Here is a 27,933-nt window from a genome sequence, read left to right on the forward strand (position 1 = left end):
ATAATGATCAAAGGGTCAATCTAGCAAGAAGACATAGCCATCCCAAGTATTCAAGGTATAAAACATGTGAAGCAAACCCAGGTAGAACTGATAGGAGAAAAAGACAAATCTACAATTACAGTTGGACATGTCAATATCCCTCTCTCAACAGTTAAAAGACAGGAAATTAGAAAGAGTACACAAAAATTCAACAACAGCATTAACCATCAGGGTCTAGTTGACGTTTAAAGAATATTCTACTCCCTGACAAATATATATTCTTTCCAAGCACCCATTCTTCCAGTATATACTAATTGAAATCATATCAAATGTGTCTCCAACCACAATGAAATCAATAATAAAAGATAACAGGAAGTTCTCCAAACATTTGGAAACTAAGCAATATACTTCTAAATAACCTATGAGTCAAAGAAGCCTGAAGTGAAAAATTAAAAAACACACTGAAAATGCAGCTTATTAAAATTTGTGAGACATAGCTAAACTGTGGTATATCCATAGAGTACTACTCAGCATTAAAATAGGAGCAAATTATTAATACATAATAATATTTCAAGACCATTATGCTGAATGAAAAAAAAAAAACCAATCTCAAATGCTTACATATTATATGATTCTATTTATACAACATTCTCAAAACATCAAAATCAGCAAAGTGATGTCTCTGCTTTTTAATACACTGTCTAGGTTTGTCATAGCTTTTCTTCCAAGGAGAAAGCATCTTTTAATTTTGTGGCTGTAGTCACTATCTGCAGTGATTTTTGGAGTGCAAGAAAATAAAATCTGTCACTGCTTCCACTTTTTCCATTTCTATTTGCCATGAAGTAATGATCCCATGGACAGAAGAGCCTGGTAGGCTTCAGTCCATGGGGTCTCGAAGAGTCGGACACGACTGAGCGACTTCACTTTCACTTTTCACTTTCATGCATTGGAGAAGGAAATGGCAACCCACTCCAGTGTTCTTGCCTGGAGAATCCCAGGGACAGCGGAGCCTGGTGGGCTTCCGTCTATGGGGTCACACAGAGTCGGACACAACTGAAGCGACGCAGCAGCAATGGGACCAGATGCCATGATCTTAGTTTTCTGAATACTGAGTTTCAAGCCAGCTTTTTCACTCTCCTTTTTGACCCTCATCAAGTTCTTTGTACCTCTTTGCTTTCTGCCATTAGAGTGATATTATCTGTGTATTTGAGGTTAATCTTGATTCCAGCTTGTGATTCATCCAGTCTGGCATTTTGCATGATGTACTCTGCATATAAGTTAAATAAGCACGGTGACAATATACAGCTTTGTTGTACACCTTTTCCAATTTTGAACCAGTCAGTTGTTCCATGTCCGGTTCTAACTGCTGCTTCTTGACCTGCATACGGGTTTCTCAGGAGACAGGTAAGGTGGTCTGGTACTCCATTTCTTGAAGAATTTTCCAGTTTGTTGTGATCCACACATTCAAAGGCTGTAGCATAGTCAATGAAGCAGAAATAGGTGTTTTTCTGGAATTCTCTTGGTTTCTCCATGACCCAATGAATGTAGGCAATTTGATCTCTGGTTTCTCTGCCTTTCCTAAACCCAACTTGTACATCTGGAAGTTCTTGGTTCACAAACTGCTAAAGCCTAGCTTGAAGGATTTTGAGCATTACTTTGCTAGCATGTGAAATAAGCACAATTGTACAATAGTTTGAACAGTCGTTGGCATTGTTCTTCTTTGGGATTGGAATGAAAACTGACCTTTTCCAGTCCTGTGGCCATTGCCGAGTTTTCCAAATTTGCTGAAACATTGAGTGTAGCCCATTAACAGCATCATCTTTTAGAATTTTAAATAGCTCAGCTGGAATTTCGTCACCTCCGTTAGCTTTGTTTGTAGTAATGCTTCCTAAGGCTCACTTGACTTCATACTCCAGGATGTGTGAGTGACCACACCATCATGCTTATCCAGGTCATTAAGACCTTTCTTGTATACCTCTTCTTTGTATTCTTGCCACCTCTTCTTAATCTCTTCTGCTTCTGTTAGGTCCTTACTGTTTCTGTCCTTTATCGTGCTCATCCTTGCATGAAATAGTCCCTTGATATCTCCAATTTTCTTGAAGAGATCTCTAGTCCTAACTATACACAGACACTGTACTAATTGCCAATTTCCATTCTGATACTGTACAATAATTTCATAAGGTCTAACCATGGGGAAAATGGGTGAAGAGCACATGGGATCGCTCTGTACTATCTTTGCAACTGCCTGCAATTTCTGTATTTTTCAAAACTGAAAAGTAAAAGAAAAACTCTACTCCACGATCCATTGAAAAAGGAAAAGCATAAAATTTTGATTTGTAAAATCTAGGCTTCCCTGGTAGCTCAGATGGTAAAGAATCTGCCTGCAATGCAGAGTTCCATCCCTAGGTTAGGAAGATTCCCTGGAGAAGGAAATGGCAGCTCACTCCAGTATTCTTGCCTGGAGAATTCCATGAACAGAGGAGTCTGGAGAGCTACAGTTCACAGGGATGCAGAGTTGGACACGACTTAGTAGCATTTAACTATCTACTCATACTTGTGAATCTGCCTTCAGAATTTCACTTGTTCTGTAAAACTGAAAAAGTGAAAGTCAAAGTCGCTCAGTTGTGTCCAACTCTTTGTGACCCCAAGGACTACAGAGTCCATGGAATTTTCTAGGCCAGAATACTGGAGTGGGTAGCCTTTCCCTTCTCCAGGGGATCTTCCCAACCCAGGGATCAAACCCAGGTCTCCCAAATTGCAGTGGATTCTTTACCAGCTGAGCCACAAACGAAGCCTAAGAATACTGGAGTGGGTAGCCTATCCCTTCTCTAGATCTTCCTGACCCAGGAATAGTTAAATAAAACATAAACTTTTTCTATATGTGTGCAAGACCAGGTTTGAAAGGTGGTCTGTAAGAGGTACCAAACAAGACTGCTGCATAAAAGAGGGAAGTTTTGATGTACATTTGTTCTACTTCTTTTGCAAATGTGTTATTGCCATCATTAATGTGAAGAAGCCATAGCGATAATTAAGTAACCATTAGAGTAATAATTAAGCATCACGGTGTCTTCTCCAGGAGAGATCATTTGGAGTGTGCTGCTGTGTCCATCAGAGAGCAAAGAAAGGCGGCAGAGCTACATGGTGACAGGGGCTTCCCACAAGAGGGCAGTAGCTTATCAAGTTTTAAAAACCAGACTTCAATTAGGGGAAACCTATAGCCAGCAAACGACAAATCAGGAAAGATTTTAAACGTATACAGGTTAGTCACCCAGTACTAACACAAGCTGAAATAGTTTCTTTTCTTTTTCATGAATATGAAGGTCCCCCCCCCACTCCACACCTGCAGACAAATAGTTAAAGAAAATGATTATACACTCTATAGTATAGACAGATTCTACACCTTCGAATACAGTTTTGTTTCAAATACCTACAACATGTTCTAGCTATTATGCCTTAAAATGATTTGTTTGGAGAAGGGTTTAACAAACTACAGCCCATGGGTCAAATCTAGCCAGCTGGCTGGCTGGCTGTTTTGTTTTCCCAGTTATGAGCTTAGAATGGTTCTTATATTTTTATATGGTTACATTTAAAATGATTATGTAAGTACCTACATCATATCCTTGATTTCATCTTTTGGTCCTCCCAGCCAAAAATCCTATCTTGCTGGTCAATGTGAAAAAAAAAAATCCCTCAAAATAGTCCACCACGTAACTTCTGTACCAAACATTAAGATTATAATAAAAGATGAAGTATTATGCCCAATATCAACTTTCTATAAACTGAAATGAGTATATGCCTGAAATAAAAGCTAAATCTTGAATATAAGCAAACTCTATGGTTTCTCTAATACAAAAGAAAAAAAAGCTATAGTTCCTGTATTATGTGACACCTCATATTTATACCTGGGGTTTTCTAAATATTTCTAACTAATGAGAAGTTTGAAATCCATCTAATCTCCATAATATATCTTTACTGCATCTACTTGTCCTTTAAACCATGACCATGACCCTATTTCAATCTTCGTTTGTATTGGGGTTTCTAGATCTTAGTCTACGATGATCTTATAGATTTGATAATTCATGAAGAAGGCCTGTCCTGTGCACTGTAGGAAATTTAAGAGCATCCTTGGTCGCTACAAGCAGCACCTTCATAACGTCGATGCCCCAAAACGTCTACAGACCTTGACAAGTTTCCCCTGGGGAGAAAACTGCCCCCACTGAGAAGCACTGATCTGGACTAGCAGTCTGCAAAATGAGTTTGCGTATACGTAGAGCATGTGTAGGAAAATATTAAAATTTCTACTTATGTATTCTTAGGATCCACTTACATATTTCAGTGAGCACATGTGCAAACAAGTCTCTTGCCAATTGTGTGTGGCGGGGGGAATCGAAGGGCTGGGCCAGCACCTGGGAAAGGCCCTCCAATTGCTCTGTCTGCTGTTACTTCTCTCATCACTTTACTCAGCAGTCAGATCATTTTCTTCAACATAAATGAAGTGAAGACATGCCGGAGTTTGAAAACCTTCAACAACCTCTCAACACTCTCAGAAAAGGATCTCATCTCCTTTTCTGCAGGGCCTGTAAGTTCCAACGACCTGGCCGTTATCCACTTCTCTCCAGCTCTTTCCCACCTTGGGCCTTCAAGCGTGCTCCTCTTTCTGTTTAGAATGGTCTTCCCCTGGCGGTCTTCCCTCTTATCCTTTCATTCTCAGACTAAATATCACTGTCTTAAGAGAAACATTCCTTGACCCACTCAATCTAAAGTTGGACACCCTGATCTCATCTCACTGCCCCCATCAGTATTTGTCACATCCTGCTGCTCTGGGCAGCGCGTGCCACAATTTCTAACTATTTATTTGCCTTTACTTCTTAAATATCCTTCTGCCTACCAGACTGTGTGTTCCACGAGAGCAGGAACTGTGCTCAGTAAATACCCGCTGAATAAAAAGTGAATGGAATGAACGACGCTAAGAAAATTCAGACTTCTTTAACATTTTTGTTGGAAAAATCTTTCAATATAGAATTAGAACATACTGGAAAGAAAGCGCTAGACTGAATTGTCTCTACCGGTTCTCCACTAGGGATCCCTGGTCAACAGTTCAGTCCCCTTTCAAGGACTAGATTTCAGGGCCTGGGGCATAACTATAAAATCCCATCAATTATTCACTCTCTCACAGGAATGGCAGAATGACTCCTGAAAAGTGGATGGACAGGTGGCCTCAGCTTCATGGTTAAACAAACTGAAATATAAATTCTACATGACACGCCCACTATGCTAGAACCAAATTCTCTGGCTCTGAGACAATACTTTTTTTTTTTAACCAGACTCCACTGCTTAATACACTTCTCTCTTCTTTTTAACTTATAATCTGTGAATAGACAACCTGCTATTATTTACTAGTTTGATCTCTTCTTTGAATTAAAACTTACATGCTTCAAGGGGGCAGAGATATATGAAGATAGCCTGTCATGAATGGGCTGAGCATTCTAAGAGAACTTTCTACTTATTATTCAGGATCAAATATCTGGCCCCTTTTTAGCCAAACAAGGTGAAAAGGGGGAATGGAACATTCTACGGTAATGGGAAGGATGTTATTTAATGCAAAATCTACAAACTTCGAAAATCCAAATGCTTTCAATTCAGTAAAGCAAGACTATTATGAGACATCAGAGGATGATGGATGAACAGTGGATTATCATCAGCATGAGGATAAAGGAAATGAGCAGTGACCTTAGGATCACCTGGCTCAAGCTTCTCATTTTACAGTAAAAGTTTTATTCTAAGAGGCTAAATCCTACACACGGCTAACTGAAAAGAGGGGCGAGGATAAAAATGTTAGCGCTTCTATATTAAAAAGAAAAGACAAAAAGCTGGGAAAAACTGCCTCATTTCCTCCTATCTATAAAATTACCTCACTCTTTACTCTATATAATTAAATGGCACATATATTATGTAAAGCCTATCATATATCTAATTTTTCAGACAAGACCCGATTAGAAGCAACCAACAAAAAGCACGGTTTGTGACTTCAGACCCAGGAACTTAGTTAGAAATAATAATTAGAATAATTAGAAAACATGGCACACACTCTCCAGAGCATGTGTGATGGCAAGGGTGTGATGAATATTGATGGGGGTGAGTGAAGTGAAGTGGAGGTGTCCAACTTTAGATTGAGTGGGTCAAAGAACGTAATTAGCCTCCAGCCAAAATAAATAAATTAATAATTAAAAAAAAAGATTTTGATCATTCAAAAAAAAAAAAAGAATGTTTCTCTAATCCAGGAACTTCACGACAAGTGACACAGGAGTAGGAGACTAAAAGAGCCTAAAAGGCATACTTTGCAGGGCATCTCAATAAAGGAAACCATTCAGTTTAGTGGCAAGCAGTTCTGGGCCACGACGGACTTGAGGTTATTACTGGGCTATTTCACACTTCAGCAGGCAGCACTCAAACATTTTAAATGAGAGATGTTGGTTTGTAAGATAAAGCATTCATTATCTAGGGCAGTCTGGTTGACAAAAATAATCCTACTTGGACTTTCTGCAGTGATGGAGACACTTTCTACCTGTGCTGTTGCATTGGGTAGGCACAAGCTGCATGTGGCTATTAGCACCTGAAATATGGTTGGTATGACTAAGGACGTGAACTTTAATTTTAATTAATTTAAATGAATTAACTTTTCCCCTATTACTTAGGAATCAAAATTAAATAGCCATCTGTGTCTATGACTATCAGATGGGATCTAGAAAATTCATTCAGAGGAAATCTCTCTTCTATACATGAAGCTGGATAAATGCTGTGTTCTTACCACACTCTAACACAAAATTTAAGAACTTTAAGACTCCTTACATGAGTGGGGAAAATTGCACGATGGAAATGGAAATCACTCTTCTTTAGTAAAGGCATGCCCAATACATTTTCAAAAGATCCAATAAACTCAGGTTCAATTTGCTAACATTTAATAGTGCACCTTATACTTCCAAACTGATAAGCACTTACACGTTGTCCTCCAGGCAGATTTTGGGTCCCACCACATTGGCTGCTCCACTTGCCATTTTAAAAGCAAAATGCTTCTCAGGGCAAGCTTTTGAGATTCCACATTTATATCTGGGAGGTTTTGTAGCTTTGGACAGAAAAAAAAAATTTATTTTTTTCCCAAAGAAAAAAATGTTAACAGATTCTGTGTTTAGTTTGCTTCGTATCTCAAACCACAAAGGGCATTGTGCAAACACCAAGATATATATATATATATATGTTAAACTACATGCTAGGTTTTTTTTTTTCCTGAGAGTTTCAAAGAACCTCAAAAAAAAAAAAAAAAAAACCCACAGAACCTCCTAAAAATGAATATAAATGGAACAAGTAATATGATTTTCACTGAGGGCAAATATAATTTCTAATTATTTTTAAGGTTTATTTTACAAATCCAGGATGTGGGACGTTTGGGATTGTTACTCTCCATTTCCACTCCACATATGCCTGATGCATCGCCGAATATCTGCTTACAAACTAAGTCTAACTAGGAATTCTCCTTTTACATACTTTCTATACTTAAAATACTGAAGCTAAAAAACATTAATGGAACAAAATATCCATTATAAATAACACTCAAAATATTGAGCTATCCAATCAAATAGTTTCCTTATAACTTAAGAGAAAAAGAATAAACTATATGCAAAATATTGAAAGGAAATACTTACAACGTACAACCACATCCAATGCTGACCTTGCTAAGGAAAAAAAAAATTATTTTTGTTAGAAAGAATAAGGCTATTGGCAAGTATCCCTTTTAAACATGTATAGAGGTAATAGGTCTATTAAATGTGTTTGCATTATTACTTAGCATACAATAAATAAAACATGACTATTACTTTAGAGAAAAAGTGAGAAAGTAACTTTAGGCTACATAATTTACCACAAACAATCATGAGGAATTATGGGGGCATTATTTTATTACTGATAGAGCATTTTGCTTTTACTTTTACATTTTGTTTTTAGTTTTAGTTATTATAAATGTAAATCCCAATCATATTACTAGCTATAATCACCACACTGTACAAACACCAAGCTGGATGAAGAAAAGCTGGAATCAAGTATAATATGGAGTATAAGCTGGATTGCTGGGAGAAATATCAATAACCTCAGATATGCAGACGACACCACACTTAAGGCAGCAAGCAATGAACAACTAAAGAGTCTCTTGAGGAAAGTAAAAGAGGAGAGTGGAAAAGTTGGCTTAAAAATCAATATTCAGAAAACTAAGATCATGGCATCAGGTCCCATCACTTCATGGCAAATAGATGGGGAAACAATGGAAAAAGTGACAGACTTTATTTTGGGGGGCTCAAAAATCACTGCAGATGGTGACTGCAGCCATGAAATTAAAAGATGCTTGCTCCTTGGAAGAAAAGCCATGACCAACCTAGATAGCATGTTTAAAAGTAGAGATATTACTTTGCCAACAAAGGTCCGTCTAGTCAAAGCTATGGTTTTCCAGTGGTCATGTATGGATGCAAGAGTTGGACTGTAAAGAAAGCTGAGTGCTGAAGAATTGATGCTTTTGAACTGTGGTGTTGGAGAAGACTCTTGAGAGTCCCTTGGACTTCAAGGAGATCCAACCAGTCAATCCTAAAGGAAATCAGCACTGAATATTCATTGGAAGGACTGATGCTGAAGCTGAAACTCCAATACTTTAGCCACCTGATGCGAAGAACCAACTCACTGGAAAAGACCCTGATGCTGGGAAAGATTGAAGGCGGGAGGAGAAGGGGACGACAGAGGATGAGATGGTTGGACTGCATCACCAATGTGATGGACATGAGTATGAGTAGGCTCCAGGAGTTGGTGATGGACAGGGAAGCCTGGCATGTTGCAATCCATGGGGTTGCAAACAGTCTGACACAACTGAGCGACTGAACTAAACTGAACTGAACTGTACATTCAATTCCCAAACTTGATAATATTATAACTGGGAGTTTGTATCCTTTGAGCAACATCTCCTCGTGACTTCCACCCTCTCCTAATTCTTGGTAACCACCATTTCACCTCTGTTTCTCTGAGTTTATCATTTTTCCACATGTAAGTGACATCATGCAGTATTTCAAAGTTCCCTTTATATGGCCTTAAATATATATGTGGTGACTATTAGGGTATTTAAAAGTTGTTGCTGCTGTACAGTGTTGTATACATATGCGTATGAAGTCCTGGATAATATACAGGAATCTATCTCAGAGGTTAGGCTGAGAGATTTGGTGGGAAGAACACAAGAGGGCCAGTGGTGGTAGGAAGGTTTAATTTCCCTAAAATCGCAATGTACTAGGTGTAATTAGACAAAAAAAAAGGTCATTACTAAGAAGTTTTTTTTAAAAAAATCATTTATCAGTTAAAGGAAGCCAGAATTTCCTTATCAATCTTAACCTGAATGCAGTAGATCTTAACCTAGAAATCTACACTTAGAGCTTCTTAAAAGCACTAACATTTGATCCTAGCCCATGCTACGTGTGCTAAGCTGCTTTAGCCGTGTTTGACTCTTCGAGACCCTATGGACTGGGGCCTCCCTCCAGGCTCCTCTGTCCATGGGATTCTCCAGGCAAGAATACTGGAGCAGGTTGTTGCGATCTCCCCCAGGGTGTCTTCCTGACCCAGGGGTTGAACCCGAGTCTCTTGCATTGGCAGGTAGCTTCCCTACCACTAGAGCCACCTGAGCATACAATACAGTATTGTGGATAGCCATTTCCGGATTTGGCTAATAAGCATGTGGTGTCAGAAATGCTTGCCAGCTGTTCGACTATAAATAGACGTTTAGTTTTTACTTCTGTACTGTTTTGGTAACTGTGAATTTCCTCTAAAACCAGTACTGAAAGAGAGAACAGAACAGAATGCTAAGACTGAAAATAATATGTAAATGTTTAAAAACAGGAAGATGACTAAGTCATCAACTCTACAGAATACTACGCACCACTGAAGTCATAAAGGCAATGCAGTCACATGGGAAAAGTTCAATGCATGGAATAAAGCAAAAAATAAACTTTATCTGTGAGTACTAAGAACACGCATGGATAAGGACAAAGACTTGAAGGAAATAAAAAATGATCAATTAGTAAATGAAGGTGCTGGGGCTCATTCTTTCAATTTCCTTAATTATATCATAAAAGGGAAAGATAAATTCTAGACACCGTCTGGTCCAAAGCTCTCACTTTTGTAAATAAGAAAATGAAAATCAGAGAGTAACTAGCAACCAGTGATTAACAGCAGGTAGACTAGAAAGTCTCAATTTCACTTAGACCTAAACAAACACATAGTATCAGGCTCAGATGTTAGAACACTGTTCAAATCAGGAATGCTTGTATACCTAACATGACAGAAAGATATGTGGAAGACAGTGGGATCAGAACATGGGTAATGTAATGCTCATTCACATACGTGGGGCACTCTATCAAGTACTTTATCATGTACTGTTGATTTGCTCATCACCTTGGGGCTTCCCTGGTGGTTAAAACATAAAGAATCTGTCTGCAGTTCAGGAGACCTGGGGTTCGATCCCTGGTTGGGAAGATCCCCTGGAGGAGGGAATGGAAATCCACTCCAGTATTCTTGCCTGGAGAATTCCATGGACAGAGGAGCCAGGGGTTGCAAAGAGTCGGACACGACTGAGCAACTAACACTAACACTTCCCTTTTAAAGAGAAAGAAACTGACATCAGATAGGTTCACCGATTAGATTTGTCCTATCCATAATCAGTCATTGATAACAATCAGTTTTCAAAACCATATCTCATTCAAGCACCCAAACTCATATTGCACCCCCCCCCAAATGGGACTGTCTAAGGTCTAGTGATCACAGGTACAAAAACCACTGGTCCTTCGAGGAGCCGGAAGCCAAGATAGGGAGCTTCCAGGACCATTCTTCTGACTGCAGAGTGGAGAATAGACTGCAGAGGGTTCAAGACTTGAGATGAATCCACAAGGACAGGGACGCTGCTAAAGTAATCCAGGTAAAAAACAGCTAGCGGCTGAAACAAAGGTAGTGACTGTGGGTTTGAAAGTAGTCGACGGGCTCAGAACAGCTAAGGCAGCAACACTGACGAGACTGTGGAACAGACCTGAAGGAGGCATGAAGGAAAGGAAGGAATCAAGTTTACTTCGCAGACATCCACCTTTAGAAGCATTCCTTCATCCATTCACATGAGCCAAAGGAAAAAAAAACACCAACTCTCACTCATGATGTTTGTTATCTAGCGAGGAGATAGGGTGTGGGATGGATGCTGAATTCCCCGTGGACCTGTTCATTTTAAGATACTTTGAGATGATCTGGGTGGAAGTCTAAAAGCCGGCTATAAATGAGACCGGGGATAAAGATATAAACTGGAAAACTGGCAAATGATGAGGTCGTGAAAAGAGAGCATTTAAAATGAGGAGAGGGATGATGAGAGAAATCTTAGAGACATCAATAATCTGCTAACATTCAAAGGAAGAGTGCGGCTAATGAAAAGGAGGCAGAAGGAAAATCACAGATGAGCCTCTAAAATGATCAAACTGGTTTGACTGGGAAACTTGAGAGAGATTAATAAATAAATAATAATGTTATTCAATTTAAAACCTTTACTGGGACACAATCTGGGGTAAATGTTTCTTAATCATTAGACTTTTGAGTAAGTAACTTTTAAGCAAATTACCTCCATTTAATTTGTGTAAGAGTAAGGGGAGAAGATGCTCAAAGGAGGAAAAAAAAAACCTTTGTGAACATCTTTTCAGATTAAAACTAATTTTATCCAATATGTATAAGCAAAAGCCCTCTATCTGGCCTGCAGTTCTGAAAATTTTTAACACCCGGAGGGTAAACAGGTAAAATTTCATAAATCAAACAGGATGGTTATAGAATATGGGCACAGCATACAAACACAAAAATACCTCCTTTTTTGCAACTTTAATTCCTCAAACTACCTTGATGGCTTTAATTCTTAAGGTTTTGCAATATATACAGTTTTTCACCTCAAGGAAACAACAAACATTTCTGATTTGTTTTTTTCAGTGAATGTCTTTCAATGAGTCAAGCTAAAGAAATGTAATACAATTATTTTGTACTTTAGCTTTTAATAATAGCTCAAGTGATTTACATATATATTATTTCCATGGTTTAAATTTAAAAGGTAAAAATAAATTAACTCAATAGAATAGTAAGGATAGACTGCAACAATATATGTAAAAATAATTGGGACTACTTTCAGCACATTTTTGTTAAGTATTCATGTTGAAAACTAATCCTGTATTAAGCCACAATCATAACTAAGACTGGTAGACTGTACCCACATTGATGTCCTGGTGTGATACTGTATAGAATTTAAGATGTTACCAGTGGGAAACTGAGTAAAGGGTATATAGAATCTCTCCATATTATTTCTTACAAATGCACATGAATCTATAATTATCTTAAAAAGTTTCGTTAAAGATTGCTAAAAAAAAAAAAAAATCACAATTTATATTTGTATATTCACCTAATTTTAGGGAAAATTTTCATTTGTCTTTTCTAGAAATGTTTGTCTTATTTTTCTAAAACAGTGCTATATAATCAACTCAAATGTAAATTTACATAAACTATCAAGTTATTAAATCAATAAATTGAAAAATGGGAAAAATTCACCACCCAAAGAACTATAGTTAACCTCATGCTGCCCTCTAAAACACTGATTATAGAAACAATCTTAATTTCAAGCTAAATTTAAGTTAGATGCTCAACAAATGACAAATACAACCATATCTCCATTTTTTCTCAATTATCCTGAAATAAGAATTAAAAATAACCACACAAATTGAATTTTCACCAATTCAATAGACTGGAATCCAATAAGGTTGTGTAGATGGATACAGAGTACAACTTTAATTATGACAACAAAATAAACCATCTGCCCAAAGAATGCCTAAACTAAATAGCTAAAACACATACAATAATACTTGCAGGTTCCTAACATTAGGAGAAATGAAAATTAACACAGACAACTGCCTTAATTAAAGCAGCTCAGTGTTTGTTCACAGCTGATGATCAGGGGCTTGTCAACTAACACAGCTTTAAACAAATCCTACTTTGAAAATACTCTTTCTCTACACAAAAGTCCTAATCTTCAATTATCTACATTCATTTTCCATTCAAACAGCATGTACTATCTACAGGATCTGGTGCTAGATGCCGGGTGAGTCAGCAAGACATTACTGCTCCCAACATTTGTTCACCAGTAAGGAAAGCCAAATACATGATAAAGAATAAAAGAAAAGAAATTCTATAATTTATGGCAGAATAAAATCAGGTCAAATTGAGATATAAGTACTAAGCAGTAGAACTGACAGTTTAGAAAAAGGAGCAACAATCTAACAGGGAAAAGAGGGAGACTGAAATACCATTTCTCTGAAGAAGGGGCATTTGTGCAGTTTTGAAAAATGAGAACATTAACAGATGAAGGGGAGAGAGAAAGATGTGTGGCTAAAGAATCAGCAGAGTCAAAATTATGGTTTTTTCAGTAGTCATGTACAAATATGAGAGGTGGACCATAAGGAAGGCTGAGCACCAAGGAATTGATGTTTTCGAACTGTGGTGCTGGAGAAGACTCTTGAGAGTTCTAAGGACAGTCAATCCTAAAGGAAGTCAACCCTGAATATTCATTGGAAGGACTGATGCTGAAGCTCAAATACTTTGGCCACCTGATGCAAAAAGCCGACTCATTGGAAAACACCCTGATGCTGGAAAAGATTGCAGGTAAAAGGAGAAAGGGATGGCAGAAGTTGAGAGGACGAGATAGCATCACCGACTCAATGGACATGAATTTGAGCAAATTCTAATGACATTCTAAACGACAGAATGATCTCTGTTTGTTTCCAAGGCAAACCATTCAATATCACAGTAATCCAAGTCTATGCCCCAACCAGTAACGCTGAAGAAGCTGAAGCTGAACAGTTCTATGAAGACCTACAAGACCTTTTAGAATTAACACTCAAAAAAGATGTCCTTTTCATTATAGGGGACTGGAATGAAAAAGTAGGAGGTCCAGAAATACCTGGAGTAACAGGCAAATTTGGCCTTGGAGTACAGAATGAAGAAGGGCAAAGGCTAACAGAGTTTTGCCAAGAGAACGCACTGGTCATAGCAAACACCCTCATCCAACACCACAAGAGAAGACTCTATACATGGACACCACCAGATGGTCAACACTGAAATCAGACTGGTTATATTCTTTGCAGCCAAAGAAGGAGAAGCTCCATACAGTCAGCAAAAACAAGATCGGGAGCTGACTGTGGATCAGATCATGAACTCCTTATTGCCAAATTCAGACTTAAAGAAAGTAGGAGAAACCACTAGACCATTCAGGTATGACCTAAATCAAATCCCTTATGATTATACAGTGAAAGCGAGAAATAGATTTAAGGGACTAGATCTGATAGACAGAGTGCCTGATGAACTATGGACAGAGGTTCAAGACATTGTACAGGAGACAGGGATCAAGACTATCCTCAAGAAAAAGAAATGCAAAAAAGCAAAATGGCTGTCTGAGGAGGCGTTACAAAGACCTGTGAAAAGAAGAGAAGCGAAAAGCAAAGGAGAAAAGGAAAAATATACCCATTTGAATGCAGAGTTCCAAAGAATAGCAAGGAGAGATAAGAAAGCCTTCCTCAGCGATCAATGCAAAGAAATACAGGAAAACAATAGCATGGGAAAGCCTAGAGATCTCTTCAAGAAAATTAGAGATGCCAAGGGAACATTTCATGCAAACATGGGCTCAACAAAGGACAGAAATGGTATGGACCTAACAGAAGCAGAAGATATTAAGATGAGGTGGCAAGATTTCACAGAAGAACTGTACAAAAAAGATCTTCACGACCCAGATGATCACGATGGTGTGATCACTCACCTAGAGCCAGACATCCTGGAATGTGAAGTTAAGTGGGCCTTAGAAAGCATCACTATGAACAAAGCTAGTGGAGATGATGGAATTCCAGTTGAACTATTTCAAATACTGAAAGATGATGCTGTGAAAGTGCTGCACTCAATATGCCAGCAAATCTGGAAAACTCAGCAGTGGCCACAGGACTGGAAAAGGTCAGTTTTCATTCCAATCCCAAAGAAAGGCAATGCCAAAGAATGCTCAAACTACCGCACAATTGCACTCATCTCACACGCTAGTAAAGTAATGCTCAAAATTCTCCAAGCCAGGCTTCAGCAATACATGAACAGTGAACTTCCAGATGTTCAAGCTGGTTTTAGGAAAGGCAGAGGAACCAGAGATCAAATTGCCAACATCAGCTGGATCATCAAAAAAAACAAGAGAGTTCCATAAAAACATCTATTTCTGCTTTACTGACTATGCCAAGGCCTTTGACTGTGTGCATCACAATAAACTGTGGAAAATTCTGAAAGAGATGGGAATACCAGACCACCTGATCTGCCTCTTGAGAAACTTGTATGCAGGTCAGGAAGCAACAGTTAGAACTAGACATGGAACAACAGACTGGTTCCAAATAGGAAAAGGAATATGTCAAGGCTGTATATTATCACCTTGCTTATTTTAACTTATAAGCAGAGTACATCATGAGAAACGCTGGGCTGGAAGAAGCACAAGCTGGAATCAAGATTGCCGGGAGAAATATCAATAACCTCAGATATGCAGATGACACCACCCTTATGGCAGAAAGTGAGGAAGAACTAAAGAGCCTCTTGAGGAGAGTGAAAAAGTTGGCTTAAAGCTCAACATTCAGAAAACTAAGATCATGGCATCCGGTCCCATCACTTCACGGGAAATAGATGGGTAAACAGTGGGAACAGTGGCTGACTTTATTTTTCTGGGCTCCAAAATCACTGCAGATGGTGACTGCAGCCATGAAATTAAAAGATGCTTACTCCTTGGAAGGAAAGTTATGCCCAACCTAGATAGCACATTAAAAAGCAGAGATATTACTTTGTCAACAAAGGTCGGTCTAGTCAAGGCTATGGTTTTTCTAGTAGTCATGTATGGATGTGAGAGTTGGACTATAAAGAGAGCTGAGTGTTGAAGAATTGATGCTTGTAAACTGTGGTGCTGGTGAAGACTCTTGAAAGTCCCTTGGACTGCAAGGAGATCCAACCAGTCCATCCTAAAGGAGATCAGTCCTGGGTGTTCATTGGAAGGACTGATGCTGAAGGTGAAACTGCAATACTTTGGCCACCTGATGCGAAGAACTGACTCACTGGAAAAGACCCTGATGCTGGGAAATATTGAGGGCGGGAGGAGAAGGGGACGACAGAGGATGAGATGGTTGGATGGCATCACTGACTCAATGGACATGAGTTTGGGTAAACTCTGGGAGCTGGTGATGGACAGGGAGGCCTGGCGTGCTGCAGTTCATGGGGTCTCAAAGAGTCGGACATGACAGAGCGACTAATCTGAACTGAACCAAGAGATAATGGAGGACAGAGGAGCTGGCTACACTCCATGGGGTTGCAAAGAGCTGGACATGTCTTTGAGACTGAACAACAAGGAATCAGCATGAACAAAGGCTGAGGGTTTGTGTCTGTAGATCACATGCACATGGACACAGCAAGTGGGTGAGGGGAAGTACAGGTCAGGAAGGCAGAAGCAGGCTGGGACTGAGTGCTATGCTGGTAGGGAGTTTAGATTTTACTCTCTAGTAGCTGGAAATACTGAAGGTTCAAGAGTTTTGAGAGAATCCCTCTGGCAGTGTTGACACAGTTCAGTTCAGTTGCTCAGCCGTGTCCGACACAGGCACATATCAAAGATGAGAAATAGACATAGGAACATCTCTGAGATGCCCAAATAAACCATCAAACTAGAGATGATGATCCAAACGAGGGAAACACTGTGACCTCACCCAATCTCTTCTCTCTGAAAACAGTGGATTTTTTCCCAAAGTAATTTTTCATTTGTACCAATGATCCCACTGCTGCCTTAAGGATCCTCCTTTTCTCTCTGCTCAACCTCTTCCCGTTGATTTGTAATTCACTGACTTTTTGCCCAAGGACTACAGACAAGCCAAAGCCTCTCCATTACATTAAAAAGGAAAAAAACAGTTCAACCTCCTTTGGCCTTGAGCTAGGATCCCATAACCATCTTCCTTTACCATAACCTTTCTTAGAAGAACTAGCTACAACACACTGTTTCCACAGCAACACTGATTCCTAAATGCCTTCCCTGTTTTCGCCCCACCCTTCAATTGAAACCAGCTGTGCTCTCAAAGGAGCCAGGCTGGTCCTCTGCAGTAACAGAACACAGCCCAGTCAAGACATGTCTCACTACACTTTGCAACAACTATTCTGTGCTTGATCCTGGATACCTCATTTTAAGTCGGGTGCCAAAAAATAGATGGTTAGGAGGAAAATAACCAGCACATTAAGAAGAATGGTTCAAAGGGAGGATTTCATAAATTGATAAGATAAAACCTTAGGCAAAGATTGCCTGGTGGAGAACGAACACAGCTTAACTATGTGAGAGATCCAACAGGTAGAAGTAAGACCAATGGACTAAAATTACTTGGGAGTATAAAAGGTAGAATTCAGTGCAATACAAGGAAGCACTTTTAAGTAGTCATTGTAAGAAAAGTCACCTGAAGATGTATAAAAATAAATATGTACAGAAATTAAGGATTACATGTCAGAACCATCTAAAGCCCAATACCCAGTACATGGTCTCTGGATAGGAAATCAGCCATCACCTGGGAGCTTGAAATGCAGACTCTCAGGCCCCATCCCAGACACTGAATCAGAACCTGCATTTATCAAGATTCCCTAGAGAGTCCTCTGACATCAAAAAATTGGAGAAACAGTGGTTTAAGGGAGTCTTGAAACTAGATGTGAGAGGGAGTGTATTAGGTCTTGGGGATCCCTTCCAAATACTAATTTAACGGAAAGCAAAACTCATCAACTATTCCAGAGATCTCAAGGCTGTTTCATCTGATCTCTGCCTACTAGGTCAAAACACTGTTTCTATGTTTCACAGTCTGACCTTTCATTAGTAATTTTTTAATACTTTAAACAGTGCTCAGCCAAAGTGTATATAAATATTTCAAATGTTAACTTATTTTATCAACCTGAAAGATTTTGTTTAAAACTGAAGGCAGCTTATAGTGGGACATTTACAACACAGCATCAAATAAATTGGTAAAAAGAAAAATGTTGCAGAAAGAAAATGAGGGTAGGAAAAGCAAGATGGATGTCTATGGCTGGTATTTAAAATGTTTTGTTTTAAAAGTCATGTTTTATCATGACTCCTAATCACTTGCTAATTGAGGGTTAGAATTGGCTCCAAGTTTTTAAGCGGCCAATTCAAATAAGGTGTGATATCTTCTAGAATGTCCATTTAAAATGCCATGATTAATATCCCTAGGCACACATAAAATTGGCCCCATTAAATACATTCAAAATGTTGAATAGAAGATTCATGCTTTATATCGAATTGTAAGATTTTCTATTGTGTATTTTAGAATATTCTAATGAATCGCACTTACCAATATAATTACATTTTCTTTTCTAGAGAGACTAAACAGCAGAGTGACTCAATGTTGATAACTCTTAAAAATTTAAAGACAATCTCACCACAAATGACATTCAAGAAAGAGGGAAAAAAATAAAAACTTACCAAATAGATTTCCTAAACTTGCATCCATTTTTATTTCGAATACTTGAGAAATAACATAGAATGTCAGTAAAAATACTGCCACAGCGACCACCAACTTTGCAGCACCTATATAAAGGACAGAAACAATTGAACATGAACTTATGAGCCCACAGAACTTTGTATTATGCATTACCATGAAAAAGTATAAGTGTATATTAAAATTTCCTAAGACTATTAAATATCTAATAATACTTACTATTGGATTTTAATTTTACTTGAGTTACAACAAAAAGTATACCAACAGTCAATGTGATTGACTTTGCTAATCAAGGAAGTATGAGATTGGCTAGCAACCTAGACACAGGACTGTTTTAAGTCACCTGCTTAGTTTTCACATGTAAAAAAAAAATGACCTGCTATCAACTTCTGATTGACTACACGAAAGTATCATGACTAATGGAATACCAACACCAAGTATGTGGGATGACTCACTTCCAGTCCTTTTCAATTATAAAGGGCAGTGCTAGACACAGAGGACACAAAAACACTGAACCTTCTGGAGACATTAAGGTGACAGACGGGATTCCACTCAGCAAGGAGTTCTCAGGTGAACTGTAATGAGTTTACTGTCCTCACCAACCCACGTATCTCGTGAAGCACACAAGTACTCCTGGTATGGTGAACAATAGTATCTCCCCTCATACTTAACACCAAAGTTTAAGACATGCCTTCCCCACTCCTGCAGGACTTAATTCAGCACCTACTTCATTTGCTTCATAAAATGGTTACATGGCAAGCTCTGTGAACACTCTTGGCCTTCCATACCTATCTTTAACCATTTCTGAGTGCCTTACAAATAGCACTGCTACTAACTAATTAACTGCTTAATATGAATCATCACTTGTCTTTCTCCTCCACAGCTAAGCAAATCTTGGAAAGCCAAAGTACAAGAAAGGAACAGAAGTGAAAATGACTGGAAAGCAACAGCATCTTCTTACTCGTAGAATTTCAGAGACAGCTCATTAGGTTATTCAGAAACAATACTAATATTTGTCTGTATAATCTCCATTCCCCTCTCAGGTTACTAAAAATTGAATTTTCACTGATGTGAAGGATCAGCAGTCATCTCACTATCCTTGAGGAAACAGTCCCCAAGTGAGGCAAGTGCCCACGATTGCAGCTCTCTCAGCCGCAGCACAAGAACAGGAGCCCAGGGATCCTGACACAGCTTTGTCACTAACACCAAAGCACCACGTTCTTTGGAGAAACTACCCAAACTCAACTTAATGGGTAAGGAAGAGGAAAAAAGAGCTGTGTTCATCCTAATTTTATAAACCTGAAGTGACTGGGACTTCATCCTTACAGGGGAGGGAAGTGAATGAACTGATGGTAATCAGAAGGGCTTATGACACTCTATAAACATAGAAATGAGATGGCAAGGAGGAAGCCTAACTACTAATCAGTTCCCATCCCTGCCTCCTGCACTGTACCTTCTCCCCCTCCCAAAACTGCCTCCTGTTTTCAAGACTGACTATGGGTCATCTATGTGAGGAAGTAAAATTCCACTGGGCTTTGAACTCTTCCTTCACGGAGTCTAGCAGAGTGCCTTGAACATACTCTCAACATATGTAATACTCTCAACATATGTTTGCTAAACAGATGAATGGTTAACAGGTGGCATGTTCCTTCTTGATCATTTAAGACCAAGGGCTGGAAGATTATATGTCACATGACAGTCTAAACATCTCATTTTCTAAGTATCATGGGCATGTGCAAATAATCTTTCCCCATTCCTTAAAGTAGACATATGAAAGCTTGGCTGTTCACAATTTAAATATTAGAACGATTAAAACACCAAGTTCATAATATATGAACATTCTAGACTAAATTCCATACCAAACTAAACATAACCCTACATTAAACAAACTATCTACATCATATTTATATATACATATATATGATATATATACACACACCATTTACTGAGGGCCTACTACAGAGCTAAATGCTTTATAAGCACAATATCATTTGTACAGCCTTTCAAGATACTATTTTCATTTTACAAATAAGGAAACCACGGTGAAAAATCTAGATCACTTGCCTACTAAGGTCACATAACTAGCTAGCAACAGAACTTAATTTTAAATCAGGACCTACTCAATCATAAGAAACTGTCAAAGGAGCTCCCCTTGTAGCTCAGTCGGTACAGAATCTGCCTGCAGTGCAGAAGACCTGGGTTCGATCCCTGGGTTGGGAAGATCCCCTAGAGAAGCAAACAGCAACCCACTCCAGTATCCTTGCCTGAAAAATCTCATGGACAGAGGAGTCTTGTGGGCTGCGGTCCATGGAGTCGCAAAGAGTCGGGCACGGGCACGACTGAGCAACTAACACTTACTTACTTACTTACTATCAAAAGAGCTAGGAGAAAACAAAAGCTCTAAGAGACAGAGAAGTTGGAGGTGGAAAAACTAACTGGTAAGAGAATAAGCAGAAGATCCCTGAGAGAGGCAGGCAGGCGAACACCAGCAGCACCTCCATGACGACAGAGTTATGGACCTTCTATTGCAGAGGGGCTCCTCCAGAGCTGTCACCATCCACCTCTGGACTTGGAGGGGCCTACCCACAGCACATCACAGTTTCCACTCCACCCACGAGACTCCCTCTTCCTTCCAGTCATGGATTGCTCTAGTCCAAGAGTGTCCCTGTTTTTCATACGACCGAGAAACATAAACTTGAGATATCTACTAACGTCTCACTGTAAGAATAATGGCCACAAGGATATTTCAAAGCAACAGGATCCTTTTTTTTAAACAAAAGAGATTAATTCGTCTAAAAGCAATAAACTAATAGCTAATCTTCCTATTCCTTCATTAACGGTAGTCCCCTTGAGACCAATACTAGGAAGCGTGCCAAACATAAAATCAGCATTCTGTGAATAATTATGCATCAGTTAACCTCGGTATTATTTGTCAGAATCAGAGAAATGGACTAGATGACAAAGCTAATTTCAACTAGAATGAATGCAGAATTATATGAGAAAGAGAAACTTGCTTTATTCTGAATCACCAGGCTTAATTAAGTAACGTACTTTTAGACCCATACTCTTAGAGCTGTTCCTGTAAGAATATTTTGTTTACTGATGAGATGATAATTAAAAAAAAGACTATCTTGATTTTGAGAAATGACAAGGTCTCACCGAGGATGGATACACACTACTTAGTCGAAATGTCTGTGTAAAATGTGAATATTTTCTATGAAAGTGGCTGTGATGGGATCCATACACACACACATATATACATAAAACTAGGCAAACAAACTAAATGTATAAGGACACAAACATTAAAAAAACCTAACTTAAAATATTTAGCATAAATAATTTCAACAAAAGTAACCCCCCAAAACTTATACAGAATCCACTAAATGTTCCATTTGTGATTTGCCAACTACCTGAAAAGGTAAAAAGGCTAAATAACGATTTAGTTTGTTATATTCAGTTGCACTCAATATAGAAAATGATTATTTTTTTATAATCTCATTCAGTCATTAACAAACAAACAAGTTACACAAGAAGCAAAATCATTCCTACTGAATTAAGTATCTTACCTGCTACCCTCATGTTTGGTTTTTCAGTCTCTAGCACTTTTCATTCAATAAGCTCCTAAAATCAAAAGAAAAGGCAAATATCGTTAAGTCCAGAATGAGCTTTCTTCCCTAGATTGAGTTTAATTTGGAGTGAATGTGCGTGTGTGCTAAGTCGCTTCAGTCATGTCCAACTCTTTGTTACCTCATGGACTATAGTCCTCCAGGCTCCTCTGCCCGCGGGATTCTCCAGGCAAGAATACCGGAGTGGGTTGCCGTGCCCTCCTCCAGGGGATCTTCCTGCCCCAGGGACTGAACCTCGCTCTCTTATGCCTCCTGCATTGGCAGGCAGGTTCTTTACCATAGTGCCCCCTGGGAAGCTCTTGGAGTGTATATATTAAACTAAATAGATGTCATGATATTTCTAAGTATTCTACCAATATTAAAATTTAATGAAAAAACCCCTTAGCACCGGGCCTGTCTCCTTCCACTGGACCATAAAAGCTCCTGAGAGGAGGGTGTATCTAAAATTGCTAGGTCCCCCAGCTCCCTAACTGAAGGATCACGGAAAAACCTGCCATCAGGCGTGTGGACAAAAGATAATGCCTTGTTGTTCTCAGTGATTACCCATCGGTAACAAACTTTTGATATTTAGTTCAAACCTTCAGTTTTCAGTTGAGGTCCAAAGAACTTAAGCTGCTTATCTAGTCAGGGACAAATTACTTGAGAAATGGGGTGAGGATTTATGTCTGCTCGCTCCTGCTCCAGGGCTCACTTCAGTACATGATGCCATTTCATTTTTAGTAGGACACAGTTCAGGTGTCACTATGGTAAGCACTTATAGGAAAGGCACCTTATCTTAGTACCAGGGTTCTTCTTCCTCTTCATGTTTTCACTATAAGTTTGTGAAAGAACATATTTAGACGTATAGAATTGCCATTTTAAATATCCCCAGCAATTACGATTATCGACAGTGTATGTTATACATCAAATAAAGAAACTATAATTTTATATTATTCTAATAACAACAAGAAGTAGGTACTGGAAAAAAAAAATCTGTGTATAGGTTTGAGTGTTTACTCCCTAAGAAGTAACTCAAGATAGGCAAAAAATTTTTTTTAAAAATTAGGAAAGTAAGTATATGTGTTTGATAGGAAATTCCTGCTCAAGATCAGCCAGACACCTTCCACAGTTTACACAATCTCTTGTACAGGAAAGGAATTCAAAAGAAAATTTTGATTAATGTACTACACCCATAAAAATATATATTTCTTTATTTTAGATTGTATTTTAACCCGGATGTTTCAATGTTGCCATCTGATCGTGTAATTCCTAGAATGGCTCAAATAAAAACAACAGCAGATTCCCCGAAGGACGCTGAAAGGAAGTGAGACATCCAGTTTTCTTATTCACCAATAAGGAATTATCGGGGGTGGGGATGGTGAGCATAAAAAAAGAACCAGTGTTTCTTATGTGAATTCACTTCCTTCTGCTCAATCTACCCTGAAGAAAATATCAACATTTTTACTAGTACTGACCTGAGCATTATTGATTTCTTTTCCTTTATGAGTTATCTGAACACCTTATATATAATAGGAAAAGTCAATGTTATATATCTGTTTAAACAACTTACTTAGCCACAGGCCAGGAAAACATTAAAAGGAAACAGATACTGAAGTATCCACAAGCCAGCACATAAAAGCAGGGGGGAAAACCTTGGCTTCTCAAATGAAAACCCCAACTAGTTATAAATCCTCTTTTGACTTCCAGCAAGATAGAACACTATGTTCACAACACACACACATGCCTTTCCTCCCAGCTAATACTGCAAAATATCCTCACTCTCATCTGAATGTGGCCTGGGATAATTTCTTTGAAGATGATAAGCAGTTGAGCAGACACCTGCTGTTCTATTTCTTGGTTTCCATTACCTGCCAAGGAGGTCACACCTGTACAATTACAATCACTGCTTCATGTACTGCCCCTCATTTGGTCTGCCTAACCAGCCTGCTTCTAAACTTCCCACTAGTAAGACCACAATACAAGCAACTACAATGGTCTAGCTGAATTCATGTTTTCCATTGAATTTCTCAGAGTAACATTTAATAAAATCTCTAAAACTTTTAATAAAATCTCTAAAACTTCATCAAATCTCAGCCACAAACACATTTTTAGTTTGCTTAAGAAGCAAATTTGAGACTTCCCTGGTAGCTCAGAGGTTAAAGCGTCTGGCTCCAATGCAGAAGACCCAGGTTCGATCCCTGGGTCGGGAAGATCCCCTGGAGAAGGAAATGGCAACCCACTCCAGTATTCTTGCCTGGAGAATCCCACAGATGGAGGAGCCTGGTAGGCTACAGTCCATGGGGTCGCAAAGAGTCGGACACGACTGAGCGACTTTACTTTCTTTAAGAAGCAAATTAATGATGCAAGAGTGTAGATCAGCATAAGGAAAGAAGACTGAAAATATTTGAGAGCAAACCAAGGAGCATCTGTTTACAATGTGCTAATTCCAAACCATCCCTAACTTGTCTTCTTAGAAGGACATTAAAAACAAACAAAACATTTACACAGAATTGTCCCAGGGGAGGAATATCTTCATGGAGTCTGGTATACACCTCACGCTGAATCTCCAACAATCAAATGGAGGTAGAACAGTTTAGGAGAAAATGAACAACACATCAAAAGGGGGGACGAGGCCTCTGCTAGAAATTCAGAGCTCTTTAATTTAGAGTCAAGAGGTGAGAATTTTCTTTTTTTTTCTTAAAAAGCTTCTCTCTTTTTTATTATATTGAATACTTTTTTCTTGTTTTTTGTTTTTGGCAGCTTGTGTATCTTCTTTGTGAAGGGTCTGCTCAAACTTTTTGCCATTTTGTTGCATGATATTGTTGGTATTTTTATTATGGAATTGTAGGGTATCTTCCTAGATCCTGGATAGTAATTCTCTGTCAGATCCACCTTTTGTGACTATTGCCTCCATACCTAATGAGCAAAAGTGTAAATTCTGATGAGATCTAATTTAACTTTTTTTATCTTTTCAGTTCAGTCGCTGAGTCATATCCGACTCTTTGTGACCCCATGGACTGCAGCATGATAGGCCTTGCTGTCCATCACTAACTCCTGGAGTTTACTCAAACTCATGCCCAATAAGTCCGTGATGAGAATTTTATAACTGTTCTTATATATTCATTAAAAAGTAGAGATATACAAATTAGAGCCATTTACCAAAACAGGAATATGGGTGAGAGGAGAGTGTTTTTAAAGATTAAAAAAGAAAAACAGTATACTTGTGAAATACATTTTTCTCCCCCCCACACCCAAAAGTGTAGTCTAGGTCAAAACAAGTTCCCGTGTATTAGATCAATGATTACGCTTATCATCAGTTGCTAATGTGTAAAAGTGCATAACCATCAGAGTCCACTGCAAGCAGGGCCACCGTGCTTGCTCTGACCAATGAAACATCATTCTGGATAAACATTAAGTAAGTAAGTAACCTAGACTGAAGGAGGGAGCCTGAATTAGGATCTCTGATTGACATACCAGATTTCTTCAAATTTCTTGTAATTTAAACATTTCATTTAGCCCAACCATCTACTTTGGTTTAATTTATGGAGTTTTGCTAAAATCAGGCCTGAATAAACAGACCTTGTCTTAGAATCAGTCAACTGTAGGATGATGGATAAAAACACAGGTCAAGTGATACTGTCATTCTTTCCTTGAGAAGTGGACTCAAGCTACATCCGGTGAATTGGAAGAGCACCATTCTAGATCAACAAAATAAGCCATAGAACAATTATTCACCATGAGTGGAAGGTTGTGCCAGTTAGCAAAAACTAGGGAATAAGGCAAACAGCTGAGTAAGTCACACACATTCTTATTTCAAGTAATCTTCCCAACAGCCCTACAGCATTATAGATGAAGTCAAGAGATTTGTTCAAGGTCATATAAAAGGTAAGTAAGGAGCTGATACTATAAACAATTCCACCTCCCTTTCACCCCAGAAGCTCTCTGACATGCTCTAAGAAGCTTGTTGACAAAATTCCATGCCAATCAATCTGGCTTTTGCAAATTGCTCTGGGAATCACTAATCCCTGCTGCCAACTAGCCACTCTAGGGCTCTGACGGTTTGTCAAAATGACTAAGCCTGTGTATTAGAACACTTCGTGCAAGACAGAAAGGCCACAGGAAATGAAGTATACCAGCAAACAACAATCACTTAATTAAACCAGAAGAAAATATTACCAATTATACACCAAAAATATAAAGAAACTACCGCTCCATTCAATCCACTTTTAACTCAGTTATGGCCAAATGGCAATATAAGGAAACAAAATTTGCAACCCCAAAGGTCTCTTTGATGTGTTAATTATTTCCAGTTGGAAACAGTCAAGGGCAAAAGATCCTGATCTTCCCCCTTTGCTGCAGGAAGAATTAATAGGGGGTCTATTCAGAAGGAGCTATTACCATAGATAACGATAGTATGAACCAGATGCCTAGACAGGGAGGAACCTAGCAGAATCTGCTTGCTAAAATTCCTCTAGGTATCCCATTGTCACTGCAAGGCCCAGAAAACATTTACCAAACATTTGCTCTTCTGTCTCCAAGGGAACTGCCCCTTCCTCCCCTTTGAAGTCACAAACCACTACCCCTCATATTCCTTCTCTTTTGTCTTTAGCTGAAGATAGTATTTAAAATGAGAGTTTCCGCCATTTTGGCAAGTTACTCTGTTTTCCCAGGTCTCCCCCATGTATGCATGTTATTAAACTTCTGATTTTCTGTTAATCTGTTTCATGTTAATTTTAGACCAGCCAAAAGAAACTAAAAGGGTAGAGGAAAATGTTTCCTCCCAGACGGCAATTTTAAATGAATCAACTGAGAATCAATAGGCGATTCTAATATTCATGTGAACTGAGACTTCTCAAGAAGACCAACAGGAAAAGAAGTCAAAGTCTAAAAAATAGATTTGAAGTATATTTAGGCCTTGTGATGCCTAATTTATGTGTCCACTCCAGTGGGTGCCCAGACACTGTACTTGGTTAAACATTCTGGGTGTGTCTGTGAGAATCTTACTGGGTGAGATTAACATTAGAGTAAAGCAATCTGCCTTCCCCAAGTGAGTGAGCCTTGTTCAATCAGCTGGGAGGCCTGAAGACAACAAAAAGGACTGAGTAGAGCAGCATTCGCTCTTTCTGCCTACAATCTTCAAGCTGGGATATAGACCTTCAGTTTCAGTTCAGTCGCCCAGTCGTGTTTGACTCTTTGCGACCCCATGGACCACAGCACGCCAGGCTTCCCTGTCCATCACCAACTCCCGGAGCTTGCTCAAACTCAAGTCCATCATGTCGGTGATGCCATCGAACCATCTCATCCTCTGTCGTCCCCTTCTCCTCCTGCCCTCAATCTTTCCCAGCATCAGGGTCTTTACAATTGAGTCAGCTCTTAGCATCAGGTGGCCGAAGTATTGGAGTTTCAGCTTCAGCATCAGTCCTTCCAATGAATATTCAGGTCTTCACCTGCCTCCAGATTTAGACCGAAACTTATACCACTGAATTTTCTCGGCCTGTGGCCTCAGACTGGAATCGTATCATTTGCTCTCCTGGGTCTCCTGACTGCCGACTGCAAATCCTGCAACTTCTCAGCCTCCACAACTGCACAAGCCGATTCCTTCTGATAGTTACTTATCTTAGGTAGGTAGATACATGGGCTTCCCAGGTGGTGCAGAGGTAAAGAATACACCTGGAAGTGCAGGAGACTCGAGTTCAGTTCCTGGGTCGGAAAGATCCCCT

At 39.0% G+C, this 27,933-nt stretch overlaps 1 protein-coding gene across 4 annotated transcripts in view; it reads right to left on the reverse strand.

Moving 5' to 3' along the window:
• The window catches only part of FAM3C (FAM3 metabolism regulating signaling molecule C), a 54,505-nt gene that overhangs the window by 15,910 nt on the left and 10,662 nt on the right, over positions 1-27,933 (reverse strand). For all 4 annotated transcript variants that reach the window (XM_081535350.1, XM_081535353.1, XM_081535349.1 and 1 more), the window contains exons 2-5: positions 22,175-22,229; positions 18,593-18,697; positions 7,680-7,709; positions 6,979-7,102 (exon numbers count right to left, since the gene is read on the reverse strand). In XM_081535350.1, the coding sequence (XP_081391476.1) occupies positions 6,979-7,102; positions 7,680-7,709; positions 18,593-18,697; positions 22,175-22,187 (272 nt within the window). In that variant the 5' untranslated portion in view covers positions 22,188-22,229. The remainder of the gene's footprint in view (positions 1-6,978; positions 7,103-7,679; positions 7,710-18,592; positions 18,698-22,174; positions 22,230-27,933) is intronic.

Source organism: Giraffa tippelskirchi, chromosome 10 (genome assembly GCF_054371585.1).
Source record: "Giraffa tippelskirchi isolate mGirTip1 chromosome 10, T2T-mGirTip1v1.2.pri, whole genome shotgun sequence".
Lineage (NCBI taxonomy): Eukaryota > Metazoa > Chordata > Mammalia > Artiodactyla > Giraffidae > Giraffa > Giraffa tippelskirchi.